The sequence below is a fragment of the Antechinus flavipes genome, chromosome 5 (assembly GCF_016432865.1).
Source record: "Antechinus flavipes isolate AdamAnt ecotype Samford, QLD, Australia chromosome 5, AdamAnt_v2, whole genome shotgun sequence".
In the NCBI taxonomy this organism is placed as follows: Eukaryota; Metazoa; Chordata; class Mammalia; order Dasyuromorphia; family Dasyuridae; genus Antechinus; species Antechinus flavipes.
Window position 1 is genome coordinate 288,828,886 of NC_067402.1, and position 23,051 is coordinate 288,851,936.

Here is a 23,051-nt window from a genome sequence, read left to right on the forward strand (position 1 = left end):
TGCCAAGAAACTTGAGTAGAAATGTTCAAGTAGGCTGAAACCATGATAAAAAAGTAATTGCAAATCTCACTGAGAGTAACTTTTCAATGTGGAAGACTTACATATATAAAGACATGAAGTGGAGGAGAGAAAAGAAATAAAACGGCTAAGAAAGAGAGACCCACTGATGGTTACAATCTGATTGGAAAGAAAAACCTACTGTAAATTGGAGTAGGTAATGAGGAAACCAAATTATCATTCTTTGCAGATGATATGATGGTATACTTAGAGAACCCCAGAGAATTAGCTAAAAAGCTATTAGAAATAATCCACAACTTTACCAAAGTTGCAGGATATAAAATAAATCCACATAAATCATCAGCATTTTTACATTTCACTAACAAAATCCAACAACAAGAGATACAAAGAGAACTTTCATTTAAATTAATTGTCAATAGCATAAAATATTTGGGAATTTATCTGCCAAGGGAAAGTCAGGAACTATATGAGCAAAACTACAAAACACTTTCCACACAAATAAAGTCAGATCTAAACAATTGGAAAAATATCAAGTGCTCTTGGATAGTTGAGAGGATATAATAAAGATGACAATATTGCCTAACCTACTCTATTTATTTAGTGCTATACCAATCAAACTCCCAAGAAACTATTTTACCTATCTAGAAAAAATAACAATAAAGTCATCTGGATGAACAAAGGGTCAAGAATTTCAAAGGAACGAATAAAAAAAAATCAAATGAAGGTGGCCTAGTTGTACCAGATCTAAAACTATATTATAAAGCAGTGGTCATCAAAACCATTTTGTACTGGCTAAGAAATAGAGCAGTTGAGCAGTGGAATAGGTTCACAGGTCAAAATAGTCAATAACTATAGCAATCTGGTGTTTGACAAAGCCAAAGACCCCAGGTTTTGAGATAAGAATTCACTACTGACAAAAACTACTGGGAAAATTGGAAACTAGCATGACATTGATTCACACTTAACACTATATACCAAGATAAGATCGAAATGGGTTCATGATCTAAACATAAGAATGATATTACATCATATATATGACATAGGATAGTTTGCCTCTCAGGTCTGTGGAGGAGGAAGGAATTTATGGCCAAAGAAGAACTAGAGATCATTATTGATCACAAAATAGATCATTTTGATTATATGAAGTTGAAAAAGGTTTTGTACAAACAAAAGTAATGCAAACAAGATTAAAAGGGAAGCAATAAACTGGGAAACATTTTTACATTCAAAGGTTCTGATAAAGGCCTCATTTCCAAAATATATAGAGAATTGACTCAAATTTATAAGAATTCAAATCATTCTTTAATTGATAAATGGTCAAAGGATATGAACAATTTTCAGATGACGAAATTGAAACTATCTGTATTCATATGAAAAGGAGCTCTAAATCACTATTGATCAGAGAAATGCAAATTAAGACAACTCTTAATACCAATATACCTCTCATATTGGCTAAGACGACAGCAAAAGATAATGACAAATGTTGGAGGGGATGTGAGAAAAGTGAGACACTGATACATTGTTGATGGAACTGTGAACTGTTCCAACCATTCTGGAGAACAATGTGGAACTCTGCTCAAAAAGTTATCAAACTGTGCATACCCTTTGATCCAGCAGTATTTCTACTGGGATTATATCCCAAGAGATCTTAAAGGAGGGAAAGGGACTCACATGTGCAAAAATGTTTGTAGCAGCCCTTTTTGTTGTGGCAAGAACATGAAAACTGAGTGGATGCCCAGCAGTTGGAGAATGACTGAATAAGTTATGGTATATAAATGTTATGGAATGTTATTGCTCTGTAAGAAATGATTCGAGAGACCTGGAGAGACATGAATAAACTGATGCTAAGAACCAGGAGGTTATACACAGCACAAGAAGATCATATGATGATCAATTCTGATGGATGTGGCTCTCTTCAACAATGAGATGATTCAAACCAGTTCCAATTGTTCAGTAATGAAGAGTCATCTATACCGAGAGAGGACTATGGGAGCTGAGTGTGGAACACAACATAGCATTCTCACTCTGTTATTGTTTGCTTGCATTTTTGTTTTTTTTCAAATTTTTTCCTTTCTAGATGTGATTTTTCTTGTGCAGCTAGATAACTGTATAAATATGTATACATATATTGGATTTAACATATATTTTAACATATTTAACATGTATTGGACTACCTGCCGTCCAGGGCAGGGGGTAAGGGGAAGGATGGGAAAATTTGGAACAGAAGGGTTTTCAAGGATCAATGTTGAAAAGATGACCCATGAATGTTTTGTAATAAAAAAAAACTATTATATGTATATAAAAAGAAGCACCTACTGTATACAGAACCAGAGCAGGGATAGAATAGCAACTCAGTAAATGGGGAAAGCACCAATTGTGTGGCTGGACTGAATCATGGCCTTATTTTTTAATGAGAAAACAGGGTTAAATGACTAGCACTCATTTAGTAAGTGTCTAAGTCATATTTGAACTCAGGTCCTCCTAATTCCAGGGCTGGGGCTCTATCTGTTGTGCCACCTAAATTACTATTTAAAACTTACGAGGGGGGTGATGTTGGAGCAAGTCACTGCCCTTTTCTGGGCCTGTTTTCTTCTCTGGAAAATGAGGGGGTTGGACCCGAGGGTCTTCTTCTATGATTCTACAGTTTGAAGTTTAGAAAAGTCAGGATTCTCTGGCCTCCTGATGCTCGCAGGGGAAGAGAGGGACAAATCCAGGAAAAAGTGAAGGCTTGGGAGCACACAGGAAAGGAATGAGGCCCGCCCCACATCCACAATTCTGTATCATCTCAGAGAAACAAATCCTTTGCTTTCCTCTCTACTCTACAGGTTCCTTTTCTAAGGGAGATATATATTGCAGTGGAGTGGGGCCAGGAGTCAGAAAGTGCTCAGTTTAAATGTGGGTCCAAAAACTTACTGATCCAATGACTCTTTGCCTGCCTCAGACTGGGGATAATGATAACCGCTACCTCACAAAGTTGTTTTAAGGATCATATGAGCCAATTGTGCAGCAATTAGTACACTGCTTGGTACATAGTAGGTGCTACATAAATGCTATTATTACTTTCTTTCCTTGTAGTAAAGGATTATGGGAGGCAAATTGATGTAGACAGAGGCTCAGATTTGGATTCGGAGGTCTGGGTTCTAATCCCAACACTTTCTCAATAGCTATGTGACTTTAGCCAAATCTCTTCCAATTTCTAGGCCTCAATCAATCATTCAACACAAATTTCTTCAGTGATTACTAAGTGCCAGTTGGGCAGAGCAGTCTCCAGAGGTACTGCAGTAGATAAGAGTGCCAGACCTCAAGTCAGGAAGTTCAAATCTTCCTGAATTTAAATCTGGCCTCAGACTTTGTGATCCTGGCCAAGTCACTTAAGTGTTTACTTCAATTTCCTCATCTAGGAAAAGAAAATGGCAAACCACTTCAGTATCTTTGCCAAGAAAACCCAAATAGGGTCTCAAAGAGAGACAAATAATTGAAACAATGAAACAATAACATGTACCAAGCCCAGTACTAAGTGTAAGGGAATGAGGAGTGTGGAGTAAAAGACAATAAGCAAATGCTTACAGAACTATATTCAAGATAAATAGGAAATAAAAAAGAGAAGGCACTAGAATTAAGAGGGGTTGGGGAAGGCTTCCTCCAAAAAGTAGGATTTGAGATAGGACTTAAAGGCAGGAAATGTTAAAAAGAGTTAAGAAAATGGTCTTAGAAATCTCCAACAAGCACTTGTAAAATATTTAGTGCATCTAACATTTCTATTTTTCTTGCACATTGAATTTGTGTCCATTATATCAATTCACATCCATTTTATCATCTGAACTTCCTGACCATCCTGTGAAGCAGGTATAAATGAAATGAACGAATGAAAAACATTGCTCCTGTGCTCAGTATGTGCTAATCAGTGGGGTTACAAATATAGCCATAGTGGGATGAATGTTGATTTATCTGGACTCTAATTTCCATTGTTGGATGGCATGCAGACAATGCTAGGATTCTATACTTTGCAGTTGGAAGGACCCTTTGATCTAGCAAAGAATCTGAGGCAGAAAGGACCCCAGGGACCATCTTGCGCCATCTCAAGAATCCATTCTCCTCCCACTATCCCCCTTTTCCCCCATCACACACCTGTCAGGTGGTTATTCCAACTTTGACTAAAGCCTAAAATATTGGGAGGAAGGGAAGTCCACTAGCTTCCCTTTACTCCATTTTGTAGAGCATGAAGCTTGAAGGATTATAGTTTGGAAGCACCTTCAAAAGGCATCTTGTCCAACACCCTTGTGGTTTTGCTTTTCTCTTTCGAAGGAGGAAACTAAACTGAAGCTCAGAGAGAGTTGGGGACGAATTGAGAACGAGTCCTCCGACTCTGGAGGAGGAGGAGGAGGAGGAGGAGGCTGATTTATGCTAAAAACTCTCCCAAACAGTAACAGCTCGGATTTGAACCGACTTCCTGTGCCGGGATCCCAAGCCAGTTACAAAGATCGTATTTGTAAAGGATTAGTATTGTGCATGGCACATAGTTGGCTCTAACAAATACTTGTTCCTCCCCCCTCCCATCCAAGCTGAAAAGGAACGGCGTCAAAAGCAGGGTTCTTCATGTCCAGGACTCCAGTCTGGTGAAACCTATGGAGTCCTTCTGGGAATCATGTTTTCCAACGCGTCAAGTAAAAGACTTCGGAGTATAATTGCAGTGTTGGCGCACCGCAGCTGAAGAGCCACTGATAATCCACGTCTAAAGCAAAACCAGAGCTGGAAAGCAGTGGGGGGAGGGGGAGAGAAAGTGCGCCGAGCTCCTGTTGCAGCGGATCGAGCTTCCACTACTGTTACTCTGGGCAAATCAGCCAAACCGCCCCCCTCCCCGCTCGTGCCTCGCTTTCCTTCTCTGTAGAGAGAGGCTTGTTTGGGCTATCTTTTCCAGGGCTAGATTTACTTCGAACCCTTTCAAAGTGCTCTGAGGCTGGTGCACTTGTTCGAGCCTCAGTTTTCTCCTGGGGACTACACCTGCCAGACGAGGGTGGTGGGAGGGGGTTGGGAAGAGTGGCGGGGGTGGGAGGTGGGGGGTGTTAATGGCTCCTGAATAATTACATATTCTTTATTGATCAGGACTCGGGGGGAAGGGGGGGAAGCACCAAGCGGAGTCTTCTGGGTGGGAGGGATTGAGGGCAGACAGGGGTTTCACGGATGTGGGGAGCAGTCCCTGCACAGTGACTTGGCCCATTTCAGGGCGTAGCACCTTCCTGCCCTCCCTTCTCGTCTTTTTTTCTCTTTTCTTCTCTTCTCTTCTCTCCTTCCCTCTCCTCTCCTCTCTTCTCTTCTCCAGCTGAGGCCAGCGCCAGCAGCTCCACTTTGTCATTGCCCTCCGACTTTAAATTCCTCTTTCCCCCCCTTCCCGCTCCTCCCCTTTAAGAATGACGCTCGCTTGGGGAGTTTGCGGAAGCCCCCTGCGCGTCGTCTACGGACGGGCGTGGGGAAGCAGGGAAGGGGGCGGTCCCGGGCTAGGCCAAGGCCCCGCCCCCTGCGGGCTTCTCGGCGCCCATTGTGCGAGTCCACCGGAGGGGGGGCAAGCCCCGCCCCTTCTTCTCCGGTGCCCTCCCCCCCGCCGCCGTCTGTCCGCCCGCCTTCGGCCCCGCCCCCTGTCCCCCTCCCCCTTGGCTCATTTCCGGCCCCCGCCGTCGCTACTGCTGCTGCTGCTGCTGCCGCTGCTGCTGCCGCTGCCTCTGCTGCCGTCGCCGCCGCTGCTGCTGCCGCCGCCGCCGCCGGCGCTCGCCTAGGAGCGGGAGGAGGCGGAGGCGGAGGAGGAGGGTTGGGGGAGGAGGAAGAGGAGGAGGAGGAGGGAGCACTGGGCCGAGCGGAGCGGAGCTGAGCGGACGGAGGAGAGCAGAGCGCAGTCGAGCCGAGGAGAGCAGAGCAGAGCCGAGCGCAGCCGAGCGCAGCCGAGCCGCGGCGGCCGAGCCGAGCGCAGCCGAGGCGAGGCGGGGCCTGGGCCGAGCCGAGCGGGCGCCGCGCAGCGCAGCCAGCGCCGCGCAGCCGAGCGCCGCGCCGCGGACGAACAACAGCCGCCATTTTGTTTGGGTGCGCGGCCCGGCCCCGGAGGAGGCGGAGGCGAGGCCCAGGCCGAGGAGGAGGCGGAGGCGGGCGGAGGAGGCCCCGCGGCGCGGCCCAGCCCGGCTCCGGCCCGAGCCGCTGCCGCCGCCGCCGGAGCAGCGGCAGCACGATGTGAGGCGGCGGCCCGGCCCGACCCGACCGCCGCCGACGAGCCCCCGGGCCGGCGATGAGGACGGCGACGAGGCCGCGGCCCATGGCGCCCCGCAGGCCCCAGCCCCAGCCCCGCCAGCGCCCCGACGAGCGGCCGGGAGCCGCGCCGGCCCCGCCACTAGGGGGGGAGCGTGCGTGAGCGTGAGCGTGAGCGTGCGTGGGAGCTAGTGTGAGTGTGCGTGAGTGTGCCCGCCCGGAGCCCAGAGCTAGAGCGCAGAGCAGCGCAGCGCAGCTCAGAGCTCAGCAGCTAAGCCGAGCAGAGAGCGACACCGAGTCGGGCCGGACCCGCAGCCATGGCCGAGAACGTGGTGGAGCCCGGGCCGCCCGCCCCGAAGCGGCCCAAGCTTGCCTCACCGGCCCTGTCCGTGGCCGCCAGCGACGGCACAGGTCAGTCCCGTCATCCGCCGGGCTTCCCCGATCCCCTCGCGGCCAGCCGGCCCTTGGTGCACGGTCCCTGCCTGAGCCGGGGGGGGGGGTAAGGTGGGGGGGTGGAGAGCCCGTGATGTCCGTCGTCCCCAGCCTTCCCCGGGGTCCGCAGGGGTGCTTCTCCCCACTTCCTACTTTTTCTCCCTTCCTCTTTGCTCTGATGGGAGGGGGGGCAAAATTCGGACTCAATTAGCCCTAACTCCTCGTATTCTTGATCTGGGGTTTCCGAGGTGGGACCTGCCCCTATTTTCGCCCTCTTTTTCCTTGCAATCCCGTGGTCGAGTTTGGCTCTCTGGTTTTTCATCCTTGGCGTTCGGAATCAATATGGAGTATACACGGACCGAGCTTTTTCTGCATCTCCCCTCGCTTCGCTTGCTCAGACCAAAATGTCTGAAGCTCCCCTTTTAGGCTTAGCAGGTTGGAGGAGAGCAGGAGAGGGGCTCGCTTGGTGGGGGTGGGGGGTGGGCGGAGGCTTCCTTGCCCTCGATGTTACTCTGTTGGCTTTTCTTGGTTCGGGGATTGGGGTGCCCCGAGGTCCGGGCTGGAAGTTATAAAGCGAAGCTGGAGGCTTCGGGTTCCGCAGCCCTTGCACTGGCGCCCCTGGAACTTAGTTGTCGGGGAGCGAGTTCGGGTTTGGATGCTTGACTCCGGGGCGAGATGCGCGTTTGGGGTTTTAACCTTCGCACTTCTGGGGGTGGCGCCCCGCTTGTGTGTTTGGGGGGTCCGTAGAGAAATCCGGAGCCGCTTGTCTCTTCCCTTCTCACATCCCGGCTGGAGTCGTTGCCCCTGATGGCCACCGATCTCCTTGGTCGTTGTTATGTAGTTGGAGCTGCCAGGAAAACGAAGAGAAAAAAATGGCTGGCCCTCTGACAGGGAGGGAGACCTTGTTGCTCCCCCTGGGGAGGATCGGGCTCGACCGGGCACTAGTTTAGGACCATCTGATCAGGTCGCTGGGGAGAGAGGGACGGGGTTATCCCACTTGAGTACTTGGAGATGGAATATGTTCCTTTATTTTACTAAGCGAATTTAATATCCTCTTAAGTTTTTTAGAAAATTTTTATCTAGCCTTTTCGAAAATTGATACCATTTTATAGTGGAAGAATGGGGATTCCACAAATGGTTTTGAGAGGATTCTTGAGATGGGGTTAATAGGAGTGAAGGGGCTTTTTCTTATCGGGAATTGTTTTTTAAAGGTTAAGATTGGGTTTGTTCCATCTGATGTTTAATAGACACCCCCCCCCAACCTTCTGTCTTATGTTAAAAAGGAGTGATTATAAATGAAGTATAATGTTCAACATTCCTTCTTCCTTTTAGTGACTGCTGGTGAAAGGCATTCCACATTTGACTCTCTAATCGTGAAATTTACCAAGTTCATCCATTTAAACATCAGAGCATGTATCAACTCTAGAATACATTTGGATATCCCTATGTAATTAGGCCTTGTTAATAACACAGAGACAAATTTACAAATAATTTAAAATTTGGGTGGGCTGGTAAACACCTCTCTAGTGAAGGTATTTTGGTTCCTTCATGCATTTACAGATATTTTTTATTAGCCTTGCAAGGTCTAATTTTAGTAAATAATTACTGTCAAAACATGAATTGACAAGAATCCAATTTTTAATTTTTGCAGGTTAGAATGCCAATTTCCTATAAACTAATTCTAGTTATAAATGAATGAATGAAAATGATTTATTCAGGTGCTACTCTGTGCCAAGCCACTTTTTGGAGGTGTATTAGCTTTGATTTACTTCTTACTACTTGATTTCCTTAGTTTACACAGTAACTGTCTCCTTTAATACTGGAATTGTGGCACATTAAATGTTTCAATTGGCTTTCAATAGCTCAGTCTTTGTTTAAAAACATTGTTTTTCTCTGTTAGATTGTTGGCTTTCTCCATAACTAACTTCCCTAAATAACTTTTTAAGTGATTCCTTATTCTATTTTAGTTAAGGTGTAAAAGATAGGAAAGCTCTGAGGTTATAGTAGCTTACTAATAGCTATTCCTGGATTAGGAAAGAAAGATCTGACAAATGGTCTCCCTTTTTTCTTTTTCCCTGTTGACCTGCTCCCATCTGGAGTGCTGGAAGTTCCCCCTCTCATGTACTTTTTTTTCCAGTATTTTAATACGTTCACTAGATAGGGTCTGATTTTCTCTTTTTCTTTTTTCTACACACAAATCATATTGCTATTTTAGATCCATTTGGATGATTGAGAGAATTCTAAATAAGTTCAGATTATTTTTTACAAATTTCTCAATTTTTGAATTAATATCTTTGTTCCTTGTGAAGTTTTTATTTTGCCTCAGCTGCTTTATCATTATCCAGTTTTGACCTGTTTCTCATCTTTCTCCTCCCCACCCCCCACAAGCATTTGAAGGGTAAGAAACCTTTTTGCTAGGATTTTAACTTAATCCACAAATTGTCCTTTACTAAGGAAAGTAGCTTGTCGGTTTGCCTGACATAACAATTCACAAAATAAATGCTTTTACATTTACATTTTAATATTTTATTTAACATTCAGTGCCTTCCAACTTTTTCTAACTTGAAATTCTATGATTAGACTTTAGAAAATTGAGTCTCCTGTGTTTAGTGATTGTTTACAAACTAAAGCTGTTCCCTGTGCTAAGGATTGCTTTTGACACATAATTGCAGTAGCATTTGGAGGTTGATTTGATGGAAGGATCTTTTGCCAGGAATTTTTTTTTTTTTTGATCCTTCAGATACCCTGTTATAAGTATGCTTTTGTAGTAATCTAGTGTCCAGTTATTTTGACAAGCAAGTGAAAATGATAATAGATTAAGAAACTGAAAGCCCATATTGGTTAGTTGACTTGCCAAAGGTCAAAACAAATGTAATGGCCCTGCCCAGGTTAAATGATGCAGCCTTTGCATGGAGCTGTCCTAGATATATATCTGTAGTCAGTACCAGGAGCATAGTAGGATCTTAAAATAATTCTGGGAGCTTCTTTTTTACCTGAAATCTGTCCAAGAGCTTCTCTTTTGTTTTTACTTACTTAATTTGAATGACTTTCAGTTACTTTTTAGAATACTAGACTTTTACTTGGAACATCTTGCCTTCAAACAATGGAAAACCAATTCAGGTTAGTGTTAGATCTATAGGTAGACAGGTGATAAAGTGGATTTAGGAATTGAATGATTTTTGGATGGAAGGGCTTTCTTTGCTAGTTGCTAAAATGATTGCTATTAGTACTAAAAAAAAAAAAAGTCTACAGTCTTTTCATGTAAGTCCTAGAAAATAGCTTTGTTGTAATTTACATGTATTTTTAAATGGTATGCATAATTCATCATAGGTAGAGAATATACAGTTCAGTCATAGAGACTAAAGTTGGAAGTTTTGTACTCAAATCTAGCAAACCTCAATCTAATGTCCTTGACTGATGGAAGGTGGGTGATCTGATTGATCTTAACAACACAGATTACCAATTGGGAAAGAGGGATCTTAATCTGGGGTGGGGGAGCCTTAAACTAAGAAAAAATAGAGATATATGAAATATTGAACTGTAGGGTACGCTCTGTCATTTTGAAAAAATATCAAAGCTTTTGGAAAGTTCTGTGATTTGAATTTATACTGTGTTGTTTGGATTTCATATGCATACATTTATTGTGAAGAATGAGTACTTCATGCACCACTAGCATAGATTAACAGGAAGGTGGCCCTAGGAGTAGATGTACTATGTCCCAAAGTACTGGGCAGTCAACCAGCATTTATTAGAGACTTGCTATGAGTTCAGGCAATGTACTAAGCATCGGCCCTACAAAGAAAATTAAAAAAACAGGCCTTGCTTTTGTGGAACTTATAGTGTAATAGGGAGAAAACATACCAACAAAGTTCATACAGGATAAATAGGTAGTGATCCTTATAGGAAAGGCATGGAAATTAAGGGGGAACTGGGGAAGAGTTCTGGTAGCAAATGAGATTTTAACTGGAATTTGAAGTCAAGAATCCAGAGAAAGCTTCCAGGCTTGGGAGGAAGCAAAAAAGAAAGGGAGGCTTGGGAATAAGCTTTTATTAAGTACCTACTATGTGCCCAGTACTGTGCTATGGCCTTTATAATCATCTCATTTAGATGCTGTTAGCCTTATTTTACAGTTGAGAAACTGAGATAGACTTGCCCAAGATCACACAGCTAGGAAATAGCTGAATTTGGATTTGATGCCAGACCTTATTTACTTTATCACATAGCTGCCTCTAAATATGAAACTATTCAAAATTGGGAGATGGTGTCTTATAAGAAACAACAGGAGAGTCTAGTGTTACTGGATAGCTGTGAGAGTAAGGGGTGAGAAGGCTGGACAGGGAGGAGGGGGCCAGATCGCAAAGGACATGGAAAAGCTAAACAGGATTTTATACTTCCATCCCTGAAGTAGTCCGAGAGCCACGTGAGTTGGTGAAGCACCGAGTTGACCTGATCAGATCAGCTTTTTGGGGGGAGGGATTGGAGTGGGCAGAGATTGAGGGCAGGCAGCAGTAGGCTGAGGAGGTCTGGGCCAGGAAACCAGAGGAACAAGATAAGTGGGTAGCAGGTGGACCTCTCCAGTAACAGGAAAGGTTAGGAGTTCATTATTGCTGGTTTGGGACTCACTAAATTTGTCTGTGGTACATCCAATTCAAAATGTGTAATAGGTAGCTGAAGATGCAAGACTAAAAAGAGGAAAGAGTTTAGGGCTGATTAAGTAGATCTTGGAACCATGGATGTAGAGCTAATAATTACATCCATGGGAACTTAAAAAGTTCTCCAAAAGAAAAGACAAGATGGGGGCAGGGGACATCCTTAACTCCATACTCTTGATTAGTGGGCGTGGTCCAGTGAAGATCCACCAAAGAAAACTGAGGAAAGAGGGATTTTACCTTGCTCGAGGAAAACCAGGAAAGTGGGCAGTCTCAAAACATCAGAAGAGGATGATCTTGTGTGAACAGTTGAAGGGAGGTGGAAAAAAGACCATAGAGATCTTTGTAATTGGTAATTTTGAGTCAAGCAGTTTAATTTGAATGATGAGGTCCAAAGCCTGATTGTAGAGTTAAGAGGAGAATAAAAGGAAAGGAAAAGGGGGCATGGATGGAGTAGTTCTCCAGGTGTGTACACAGTTCAGGCTCTTGAGCTAGAGAAAGATGGCATTTCCCCCCTGAAGTCTGCATCTACTAAAAAGCATCTCTAGTAAGAAATTCAGAAGTGGGAAGATGTCAGTTTGATTAGCCAATGGCGCAATGCTTGGCACGTAGTAGGCGTCTCAGGAGCGCCATTTGACCACTGTCCTGCCCCGTAGGCCAGGAATTAAAGGGAAAAGAGAGCCATAGATTTCCTCAGAATCCTTGTCTGGCTGTCAAGAGAGGAAGGAGGAGTGAGAAGGCAGAGAGGATAGCAAGTGCTCGTAGTGGGTGTTTAAAATGCCCATTTGCCGTGTATTTATAAAAACAATTCAGGGCTGGTTCTGCCAGTTTGTACACCCAACAGGGACCGAAAATTCAGGAATGCTTCTTTTATTAAAACGGCATTGAAATTTTTGGATTTTGCACTTTTGGAAATTGTATTGTATGTCTGAAGTCAGTGCTAGTGAAATTCAAGTGACAAAAATGAAGATGTAATCTGGGAAGTTATTTGTCCTTTTATTTGACTTTCTTTTCCCCTCTGAACTGTTAACTGGAAATTTTTACCATGGCGTCCTTCCAGTTTAGGTTCAACAAAGGCCTGAATAACTAAATAGCTGGGACTTGATGGGCATTAGGTTGGCTCTTTGGGCTAATTTAGCCCAGTGAGAAGGAGGGGACTCTAAAACCTCTGTACTTAATACAACTGTGTTCGGTGCCATTCGGTCAATAACTCTAATTTAGGTCTGTGCTTGTTGCTGGTCACTATGCTGCCACTGGGCCAGGAAGGTTACATGGGCACATCACAGGGAGCATTAATCTAATGCCATTGGAAGGATATACAGAGAAGGTAAAACAGAAAAGCTGGAAAATGTATATGATACATGCATAGTTTGCTGGGCTTTTTCACTCCTGCGTGCTACTGTTCTTATGGAAGGATAACCTTGAAACAAGTGAGCAGAATACTTTGTATATCAGATGGTTCTGTTGTAAGTAGTGGCATGTGTATGTTGGTGATTGAAACAAACATTTCTCTGCAATGAGAAAGTCCAGTCAAACCATGATGGTCTTGAGTGTAAGTAAAACATCCAAGAATGTACCGGTTCTGGGGAAGCAGAGTGAGCCACACTTGGAGATTAGAGGGACCTGGACTGAAATGGTGGGATCCTGGGCAAAGTCATGGGAACTTCTTACACTCGGTTGGTTTGTCTGCAAGTTGGAGCCAGTGCTTTGAATGGGGGGTGATGAGGGGGGAGGCATTTGCTGGAATTGGAAAGAATATCATCAGGAAAGGCTTGAATTGAACAAAGTGATTTTTGACAGAAAAGGCAGAACAAGGATTGGAATCTAAATCCTCTTGACTTGAAGTCCTTTTGTTTTTGAAAGTTTTATTGATGGCTCTTTTCCCCTACTCCTTTAGTTTGGTCCTTTGTAAAAACCCAAAAGGTTGGCATAAGCTAAATACAATCCCCAACCACCACCCCCACTCCAGCTGTGGGTTTTTTATTGGTTTTGGGGTTTTTGTATTTAAACAATATTGATCTTTGATTTTAATCTGAGCTCTCTTGCCTTTTCATTTACATTATTATAGTTGTGAATATTCTGATTCTACTTACTCAATTCATGGCTTCCTGTATTTAAATTTCTGACTATTTCTCATGATATGTTGATATTCTCTGTACTGTAATTTATTCAGCTGTTTTCTGGTTGGTTGGTCATTTTCTTTGTTTCCAATTTTTCAATCACAAAAAAGTGTTATTGTGATCATATTAATATATGGCATCTTATTAAGAACTAGGGAACCTGGGGATGAAAGGACAATAGGACTGCAGGATGGCAGGACTGGAATAGGTCTGTGGAGTAATGGGATCACTGGATTAAAGGGTATGGGCCATTGAATGCCTATTCTCCAATAAATTGAAATTATTTTTCAAGATATTTGTCATTGTGTGATAATTTACTGCTTCACCAACAGCAGTGAATTCTGTTTTCCCATGCTGACTTTTTCTATCTTTTCCCATCTTTATCAGTTTGAGTATGAGGTGAAGTCTGCATGTGATTTATTTTTCTCTTAATGATTTGGAGGCTTTTTCATGGTTGTTGAACTTACTTTTGAAAAATTCTTATAAAAAAAGAATCATTTTGATTAAGTCTTTGGAGAAGTGAAAGACATAGATTAGGAGCTTAGGGTGGTAGAGTTGAAGGGAATGCTAAGGCCATCTAGCCCAGCTCAAAGCTGGACGGGCTATAAAACGGGGCAAGGTTGGAGAGACACTGTCTTAGTCAGTTGGGCTGAGTTGGGTTGTTTAGCAAGAAGTCTGAGTGGAAAAAGGACTTTCTAATGGTGACTTCTGCCCATTTTGAAGATTTAGTGATTGATATGGGTAAGAGGGAAAGCATTGTTCTGAGCTGGAAATTGATGGAATGGTGATGGCTGTATTTAGGGAAGGCTGTTCTGACAGTTTGATGTAAAATCCTAAGTTAAGCCAAAAATCCAGACAAGACAGAACTGACTGAAGATGGAAAGGAAGCCCTGATTTCGAATAGAAAAGCAGCTTCAGGCTTGGGAGCTCGGTGTGGTGGGAATGACTTCTTTAGCAGAGGGTTCTGCTCTGGGCAAGGACTTTCTTGTAGTTTTTCTTGAGTGCTCTTGGGGGCAGCACCTAGCTCAGAGTGGCCTGTGTCCACTTCTCTGACTCTGTGCATGAACAGTCATACAGAGCCCTTGTAAAGGGCTTTGTGCCTGTGCTCAGGCTGGATCCCCCTCGGGAGGGATGGAGGCTGTGGTCCCAAGTTAGCTGTTGTACCTGGGACAAAACTTCCCTAGGCCCCGAAGAGGCTAGAACTTGTAATGGGCTAGGTCAAAGAAGACCTCTGGCTTGGAAATGAGGGGTTTATTGATGCCATGAGGGGGAGGCTGGGGAAAAAAAAGGAAAGGAAAGCTCTTTGGCAAAAGTGAACCAATAAAGATCAGAAAGTTCAGTTTGGGGATGGCAAGGGTCAGTCAATGAAGCACCTATTATATGCTAGGCAAGACAGTCCCTGCCCTCAAGGGCTTCAGTTTAATAGGAAAGGCAACATGGAAGCTAATGCATACAAAGCATGCAATGTGCTGCTTGAGTAGGAAACAATAAATAGGAGGAAAGCCTTCACATTCAGAGGGGCTTCCTGTGTAAGATGGGATTTTAGTGGGAGCCCAGAGATGGAGCCTTTTAAGGAAGTCCAGAGGCCAGGGTCTCTGAATTGAAGAGCTCTTGGAGTGCAATTAGGTGTCAGAAGATTGGAAAGGTGGGTTGGGCCCTGAGTTAGAAAAAAGGCTTTGAATTGAAGGCTGAGATCATTTCATAGGCACTGGACAGAAAAAGGGCAGGGAATTATAAAATTAACACTGATCGAACTATGAGAGAGAGTTGAATTTGAGTTAGAAGGGATCTGATGATTTCATTTTTTTCTGATGAAGAAATAGGCCCTGATCACCCAGGTTGTCGATTGAATTAATCCCTCTGATGCAGAATCCAAGTTCTCTTTCTTAAGCATTCATAGCGTTAACCCTTCCCACCACACACCAGTCATATGGATATTCTCCCCTAACACCAATTGCTTGTTTAAAAAAAAAAAAAAAAAAAAAAAAAAAAAACTCCTTGAAGTCCAGACCGTGGCTCTAGCTTAAACACTCCAAGCACATCCTATATTCAAGCCCACCCAGACCCTGCTTACCTTGACATTGAAATACAATAGATAATAAAAGCATTGATACAAAATCTCTCACAACAGAAAATGGAAAGAACCAGAGGAACCAAACAATACCATGAAAAGACAATGGCCCAGGGGGGCTTGTCATTCGTGAAGGTTATGGCCTTCACGAATGACAAGCTCCCCTGGGGAGAGAGTCTGCTGTGGATCTCTGGCTTACAGAATCCAGCTGGTTTTGCTGAACTTTTTTTATTCTTTGGTTCTCAAGGATAGGGAAGTACATTGGAAAACAGGTAATGAGGGGAAAAAACCCTGGCAATAAAGAGTTAACACCAAAATGTAGTGGATTAACTGATCTTTCACCTTTTGACTTACCTAGACAGCTAAGCACTCAGAGTGAATAAATAAAAATCTGGGGAATTTGAGGAGGAAGAAGTGTTAAGAAGAATATACATTTGCATAGCTAAAGAATACACATCTGCATCATACAGATTTTCCTTGTGGAAATGGAGAAGGTTGGAGATCTATAGGGCATAGGTGGAAATGGAAGCTCTTTGATGGAGTGTTAGTAGATGCATTTTTGGGAATTGCCAAGACAAGACTGAGTGCAGATAGAATCATCTCATCTCCTCAGTGGGGTAAGTAAGCTCTGTAATGTTGAATTTCTTTTAAGTTTGGAGACTATGCCATAAGAAGGCTCTCACAGCTACAGTTTCCTACCTTTCCCCGAATTGGTAGCCAGCCCTTGTCAGGCCCCATTTGGGCAGCTTCACAGTAGATAAGTGTAGACAGCTGGCAGCCCCAGTATCCAGGACAATCAGTACACCTTGCTTGGACTAACTGCTATCTTCACAGTTGATCTTGCATTTCATGGTAATATTGTACAAAATGTACAGGCTGTTTCTCATCAAATTAAAAAATTAGAATCCATTATTCTGTGGTTTGTTTTATTTTTCCTGTGTAGTACATAATGCTTCACTTGTAACTTGAGTTGCTGCACTGTGTAACTATTAGGTGAATTTCAAACATTCTTTATCCCACATTTTATACCTTCCCTATTATGAATTCTACTTCTGGGCATCTTGATGTTCTCATGTGAATATCTTAGTCTTTAGAACTTATAAGTGTTTTTAAGGTTTGCAACATCCTTTACATATTATCTAATTCCTCACAAAATCCCTGTAAGATAGGAGTTATTCCCCATATTACAGATTTGGAAACTGAGACGGAGTTAGTTTAGGCTCAGCCACAACCAAGTGATTTCAGTGCTACCCAGCACTGTCCACTGTGTCATCTCACTTCAAAATAGTTGCTGAATATCTTTCTGCTTACCTGTTTTCAGAAATTTAATATTGGATAATTCTTAATGATATGTAAAGTGTTTCTGGTTTGCCTGACCTCAATATGTGGGTTCTCTGGGTAGGTTTTTTCTCCCTCAAATCAATGATTTAGTGGCTTCTAAACTAGAAATGTAGAAAGGTGGGTTCATTTTTGGTCACTTGCTTTCTCCAGGTATCCTGAGCTCCTTTCTACCCCACCCCATGTACATAAAATGTCATCCCTTCATAGGGATAATATGAAGATTTTTTGTTTCATGTAAATTTTTTGTTACAAAGGAAAGAGGAAGATTGGTGTGATTTCATCAGCATGCTGAGCTGCTCAGGAGAAAAATTTCTGGCTATTACCGCTTTCAGCTCCTTTAGTGGATGAGAGAATTGGGGGGAAGGGGAGGAGTCAGTTTGCTCCCTGTGCTCATCCAATACATTTTGCCACTGTGCTGCTCTTCTGACAGGGTTTTAAAGAAACGTATATGTTAACATTTTGGATAGTGAGGTTAACAAGTATTTTTACGCTCAGTATTTTATTTAATAATCTTGTCATCTAAGGTAAAAATGAAAATAGCTAATAGTGAACCATTATTTTGGCACCCTTTTAATGTCTGTTACAAAACATCAGGTTGCTAGTAGTTTAATATTTTTATTCTTCTTTTAACGTTGTAATGATAGAATGGAAGGTAACTAGTCACATTTCCAAATTATTTAGTTGATTTTCCTTAGAATGCCTAACTTGAATAGAAAAAAATTTTATGCTTAATTTTAATTTTGTAAAAATTGAGTTACGTTTTGCTTCATTTGTAATGTACAAGAATTATATTAAAATAAAGCATACCATAGAGCAATTAGCAGGTAACTGCTGTGTTTTAACTGGTGATCAGATCTTAAAAACTAGTGAGGTAAGATGCTTTAAGACTTGGATCATTGTCTTTAGTATGACTCTTCTACTAGTATAGAGAAATGTGGATACTCGTAGATATAGTGCTCATTAGATGTGGATATCATCACTGTTGGGTAAATACCATTATATCCCCTTTCCCTCCTTCCCACTTGTTTTAGTGTGTTTGTGATTATCTACTGTTCTATATTGGGTTTTCTCTGGAGGACCCTCGGACCTCTAAGGTCTGGGGCTAGGTGTTTAACGGCTTTGTCTACCTGTGCAATATTTGGGAGACTATTCTTTGATTTTTCATTGCATAACTGAGCTGTTTTCTCTTTAAACATATCCTAGATCATCTCTTATATGGCAAGTCTTGTGTTTAGGTCAGTCATCACTGAAAATCATGAAGCAGCCTACTTATGCCCACTATGACTCTCTGAATTGCTCTTTAGGGTGATTGTCATTTTGATCCAAAATTTCCAATACTCAGGCATCTAGCATCAGCAGAAAAGGCTGCTAAAAGAGCTTTGGTTTTTTAGGTTCAGCCCACCTCTTAGTTGGTCTAGAGAGAATCAGTTCCTGGACTTATTTATACTTAAAGCTTTCCTTCTCAAGCTTAAGAGGAACAAGCTAAGCTTGTGTATGGTCTTTGAGACTCTATGATTACCTTTCTATCCAGCTGAGGCAACCGCAGGAAGATTGTAATGGATTAAGTTTCTTGTCTGCTGTTTAATATACACAGAGGAAAATGTTTAGAATAACTTTAAGTGATTTAAATCAAGCTAGTTGAATTCAAAATTTTCTACTTTAATTAGTCCCAATAAGTTAAAAACAACTTGTTTCTTGAAGTTCTTTAATTTGTTTCAAACTTCTAATGATACTGGAAATGATTAAGTGCTTCCAGGAGTTATGTGCTAGCATCCTGCATTGAGACTTGCAGAATTGCAGTCCTAAGATGACGTTTGGGGTCACTGCTGATTTATTCCCCCCAATTTTTTATTTTTTCAAAATACATGTAAAGATAGTTTTCAGCATTCACCCTCACAAAATCTTGTGTTTCAAATTTTTCCCCCTCCCCTAGTCAAGTTATCCAATATAGGTTAAACATCAGCAATTCTTCTAAACATTTCCACATTTATCATGATACACAAGAAAAATCAGATCAAAAAGGGAAAATAATGAACAGGAAAAAAACAAGCTAACAACAAAAAAGATGAAAATAGTATGTTGTGATCCATGTTTAGTCCCCATAGCCCTCTTTCTGATGAGGATGGCTCTTTGTCACTAGTCTGTTGGAATTGGCCTGAATCACCTCATTGTTGAAGAGAGTCAGGTCCATCACAGTTGATCAAACATAATCTTGTTGTGTACAAGGTTCTCCTGGCTCTAATCACTTCACTTAGCATCAGTTCATGTAAGTCTCTCCAGGTCTTTCTGAAATCAGCTTGCTCATTATTTGTTATTGAACAATGTTCCATTACATTCACATAACATAACTTATTCAGCCATTCTCTAACTGATGGCATCCACTCTGTTTTCTAGTGCCTTGCCACTAAAAAAGGGCTGCTATAACACATTTTTGCACATGTGGGTGCTTTTTCCTTTTTTTTTTTTTTTTTTTATGGCCTCTTTGGGATACAGATCCTGCCGGATCTAAGGGTGTGCTGCATAGTTTGATGGCCCTTTAGGCATAGTTCCATATTGCTCTCCAAAATGGTTGGATCAATTTACAACTCTAGCAACAGTGAATCAGTCCCAGTTTTCCCACATCTTTCCAACATTTACCATCCTTTCCTGTTATCTTAGCCAATCTGAGAGGTGTGAGGTGGCACTTCAGAATTGTTTTAATTTGCATTTCTCTAATCAATAGTGATTTGATGATGCTACTTCTTCAACCGGTTTTTGATATTTCTTCTAGACTGTCTTGCAGAGATAGTCTGGGTTTTGCTATAGCTCACTTTTCCAGATCATACATAATTTTTGAACCTTTTATATTGTTTCTTGGCACTTGGAAATAACTTATTTATGTCTCTTTTGGGTGACAGACATCTTCTTTGGGTGACTTAATTTCTTTAGAAACTAGTGGGATCTCGGGCATTTCAGACAGCTGTATCAGGAGAATATTGACATTGTTGCAAGAAGTAAGGACAGTCTAATCTGCTTATATTATTCTGAGCTCAAGTTAGTTCAGTGTCTCAGATCGATGGGTTGCTTGATAGGTCAGACAAACTGAAAAAAAAATCTTCATCCATTGGTCTTTTCTGTGTATTCACCAGTGAGGCTTGCCCTTTCTTTCATGATTTATGGATCTCTTTTTGGAGATTTTTGGAATCCTTATTAGATTTTGTTCTTGTTACCTTAGGGGATGTCTTCCACAAACAGGGAGATCTGGTGGGAAAGCATTTTTCCACTGGAACATAGAACCTGAAAGCTTCCATGGGTGTCAAAACATTTTAGGGGTGCCTTCATTTCCCCATTTTGCATCTCATTTGATAGTAATAATCAGAGCTTCTATGAATGAGGTTACCTTATCTCATTTGTTAAGGAATCGTTAAGGATTTTAGCTAATACTCGAGAAACTTTAAGGCTTTTAAAGCAATATTTTATTGCCAGAACAAATGTGTTGTTGTTGTTTTAATAGTCAAAAGAGAAACAGGATTTGTGTTTTTCTTTAGTTAATTGTAAAACTATATAGTCTGCTATGTGCAAAATGTTATTTGTGAAAATGTGCCTTCCCTAATCCTTTTGTATTATTTTAAATCAAATTATAAGCAAGTTTGTAGTTAATGATGTTTTCTTACAAAAATCACCTTTCTTGGAAGTGTACATTTATTTGATCTGGTGTGGTTACTTTTACTTTTCCAGGCTTTCATACCATTTCTGCTCATAGTTGGTTGTTCAAATTTTTAGCTGCTCTGTTATATGGAGAATGTAATTGTCACAGAAGTCTTGACAAGACTGACTTTTCTCACTGTTGTCTTCTGGTTTTGTTCTTCTAATGACTTGATCTGGGTTTAGTTGGATCAAACTCTGTAAGCTTGATTTTTCCTCTACTGCTTCTCAATGTGTAATGAAGTGATACTGCTTAGTCTTCCACCATTCTTCTCCTGAAGATTCTTAAGCTTCACAGCAGAAGATGGAGAAAGAAGAAAAAGAGAGGAAACAAGAAGAAAAGGCCAATCAGCAAAACTAGCTACAACAATACTAGGATAATGTCTGATGCAGCTTTTGACATATATCTCACCCATGGGCAGTCCCCACTTTTTATCTCTTTTCTAGACTCAACCTTGATTATTGCACATCATTCAGTCACATTCTTGTCACTTAGCATTTAAATTGTTTTCCTGGTTCTTCTTACTTCACTTGATGTCATCTCATAAGCTCTTCCTTGTGCTTCTCTGAATTCTTCCCTTTCACTGTCTTCAGTGTGTTGTTGATAATCTATTATAGAAAAGTACCTTTTTTTTTTTTTTTTTTTAATGGCTACATTCCTTAGTCTATGGACATCTGCTCTGATTACAGATCTTTAAAAAAACTACTCCTGGATATTTAAGGAGAGGTCTCAGCTTTTTACCTCCTTGGAGTAGAGTCCTGCCAGTGGATCTCTGCCAGCATTTTAGCTCCAAATTGCTTTCCAGAAGGCCTGTACCATTTCATAGCTTCATTAGTAAGTCCTAGTTCAGTGTATTTATATGTCCATTGCTTCCTCCACGTGGGAGGCATCTTTGTCATCTGTGAACCCCCCAGGGGTGTTAGGCATTTCTCTTGTCAGTAATTTGAAGCCATCTTGCATGTCTTTCTAGTCATCTCCTTTGACCACTTGTTCATTGGGGAATGATTCTTGGTTCTAGTTTTTTGATTCTTATATTTGCCTTCCCTACATGGGTCTTGTACCTGTGACCCTTAGTGAAGTCACCTTGTTTGCTTTCTTCCTTATCTCTGTGGTAGTCATTATTTTCATCAACAAGCCAGCAAGCATTTATTAAGCACCTGCCAAGTGCCCAGGCACTGAGACACATAATGTGACACATAAAGTCAAAGACAGTCTAGTCCATGTTCTTTGGAAGCTCACAATCTGCAAACAACTATATACAAGTAGATCAAAAGAGAAGGTCCTAGTGTTAAGGAAGTTGGTAAACGGTTTCTTGCAGAAGAAAGGGATAGGAGGTGGAAATGAGGAGTGGAAGTGTGTTGGAGACATAAGGAGGAAGCCAGGAGGCCACTGTCACTGAATGGCAAGGGAAGACTGGAAAGGGAGCAAGGAGGCAAAGTATGAAAGATTTTAGATTTGATCCTGGTGGCCATAGAGAGCCAGTGGAGTTGGTTGACTTGAAGGAGAACATAGCAAAGGTTGATCTTTAGGAAGATCATGCTGAGTTGGAGATATGGGCTGGCAGACCAGCCAGAAGGCTTGTCCAGACATGAAGTTATCAGGACCTGCACCAGGGGTTGTGGCAGTCTCAGGAGAGGAGCTTTTCCATTTTGTGTAACAAGATTTGTGCCTGCCACTTGTTGGGTGAGAACTCCTTTTCTCTTTCCCTCTCATAGATGTGAACAATTCTGCTTCTAGATCTCATCTGTCCAGAAAGGGAAGGGGAGAGATGTTGAACTTTATCTTTTCAGACATTCACCGTTTTTTTTCATAACCTTATTTTTGTATTCCTATTTTTTAAAAATTGATTTAACAAGCATCAACCAAACTGAACCTTGCATATGCACAATAGAACACAGTATTGTACATGAAATTGCAATGTATGTCCAGCTTGCTTCTGTTGTGTTTAGAATTTATTCACAGCAATTTCAAAACTGTTGTTTTTCTCTGCTTCCTTTGTGGCCTTTCTTTCCTCTGTTCTCTTTGCATTTTGAAAATACATTTTAATGGTCCTCTTTTCTTTTTTGGCAGCCCTTCCCTCCACTTGGGAAGAATGAAAAGGGAAAACTTACCTTTGAAATCATTATGTAGTTCCCACTTGGGCAGGGGGGTATATCTAGAAGCCAGCACTTGGACAGTGGAGCAGTACTGCTAACTCCTATGGGCACCTCTGAAGAGGGTCTCGGCCTCTCTTCCCTTTTCCCAGCACTTTGCTCATGAGCTTTGGCAAGATATTTAGTGAGGAACAGGTGGACGTTTCCCAATGAATTGTTTATTTCTGTTTTCCAGAATTCCTGTGTCTTTATTATTGAGCTAGTTAAGATACACTGGCTCTCCAATACGCTTAATTTTTCTTAACTGTCTCAGCAGATCCCAGTTTAATCAGACACTGCAGATAACTTTAAAATGTATGTGAAAAGGAAGAGATTCTCATGACTCCCATTAGCTCTTTACAACTGTCAAGA

At 41.9% G+C, this 23,051-nt stretch overlaps 1 protein-coding gene across 3 annotated transcripts in view; it reads left to right on the forward strand.

Moving 5' to 3' along the window:
- Window positions 1–6,393: 6,393 nt before the first annotated feature.
- The window catches only part of EP300 (E1A binding protein p300), a 74,901-nt gene continuing 58,243 nt past the window's right edge, over window positions 6,394–23,051 (forward strand). For 2 of the 3 annotated variants that reach the window (XM_051962137.1, XM_051962138.1), the window contains exon 1: window positions 6,394–6,660. In XM_051962137.1, the coding sequence (XP_051818097.1) occupies window positions 6,567–6,660 (94 nt within the window). In that variant the 5' untranslated portion in view covers window positions 6,394–6,566. The remainder of the gene's footprint in view (window positions 6,661–23,051) is intronic. The other variant, XM_051962139.1, reaches the window with a different exon arrangement.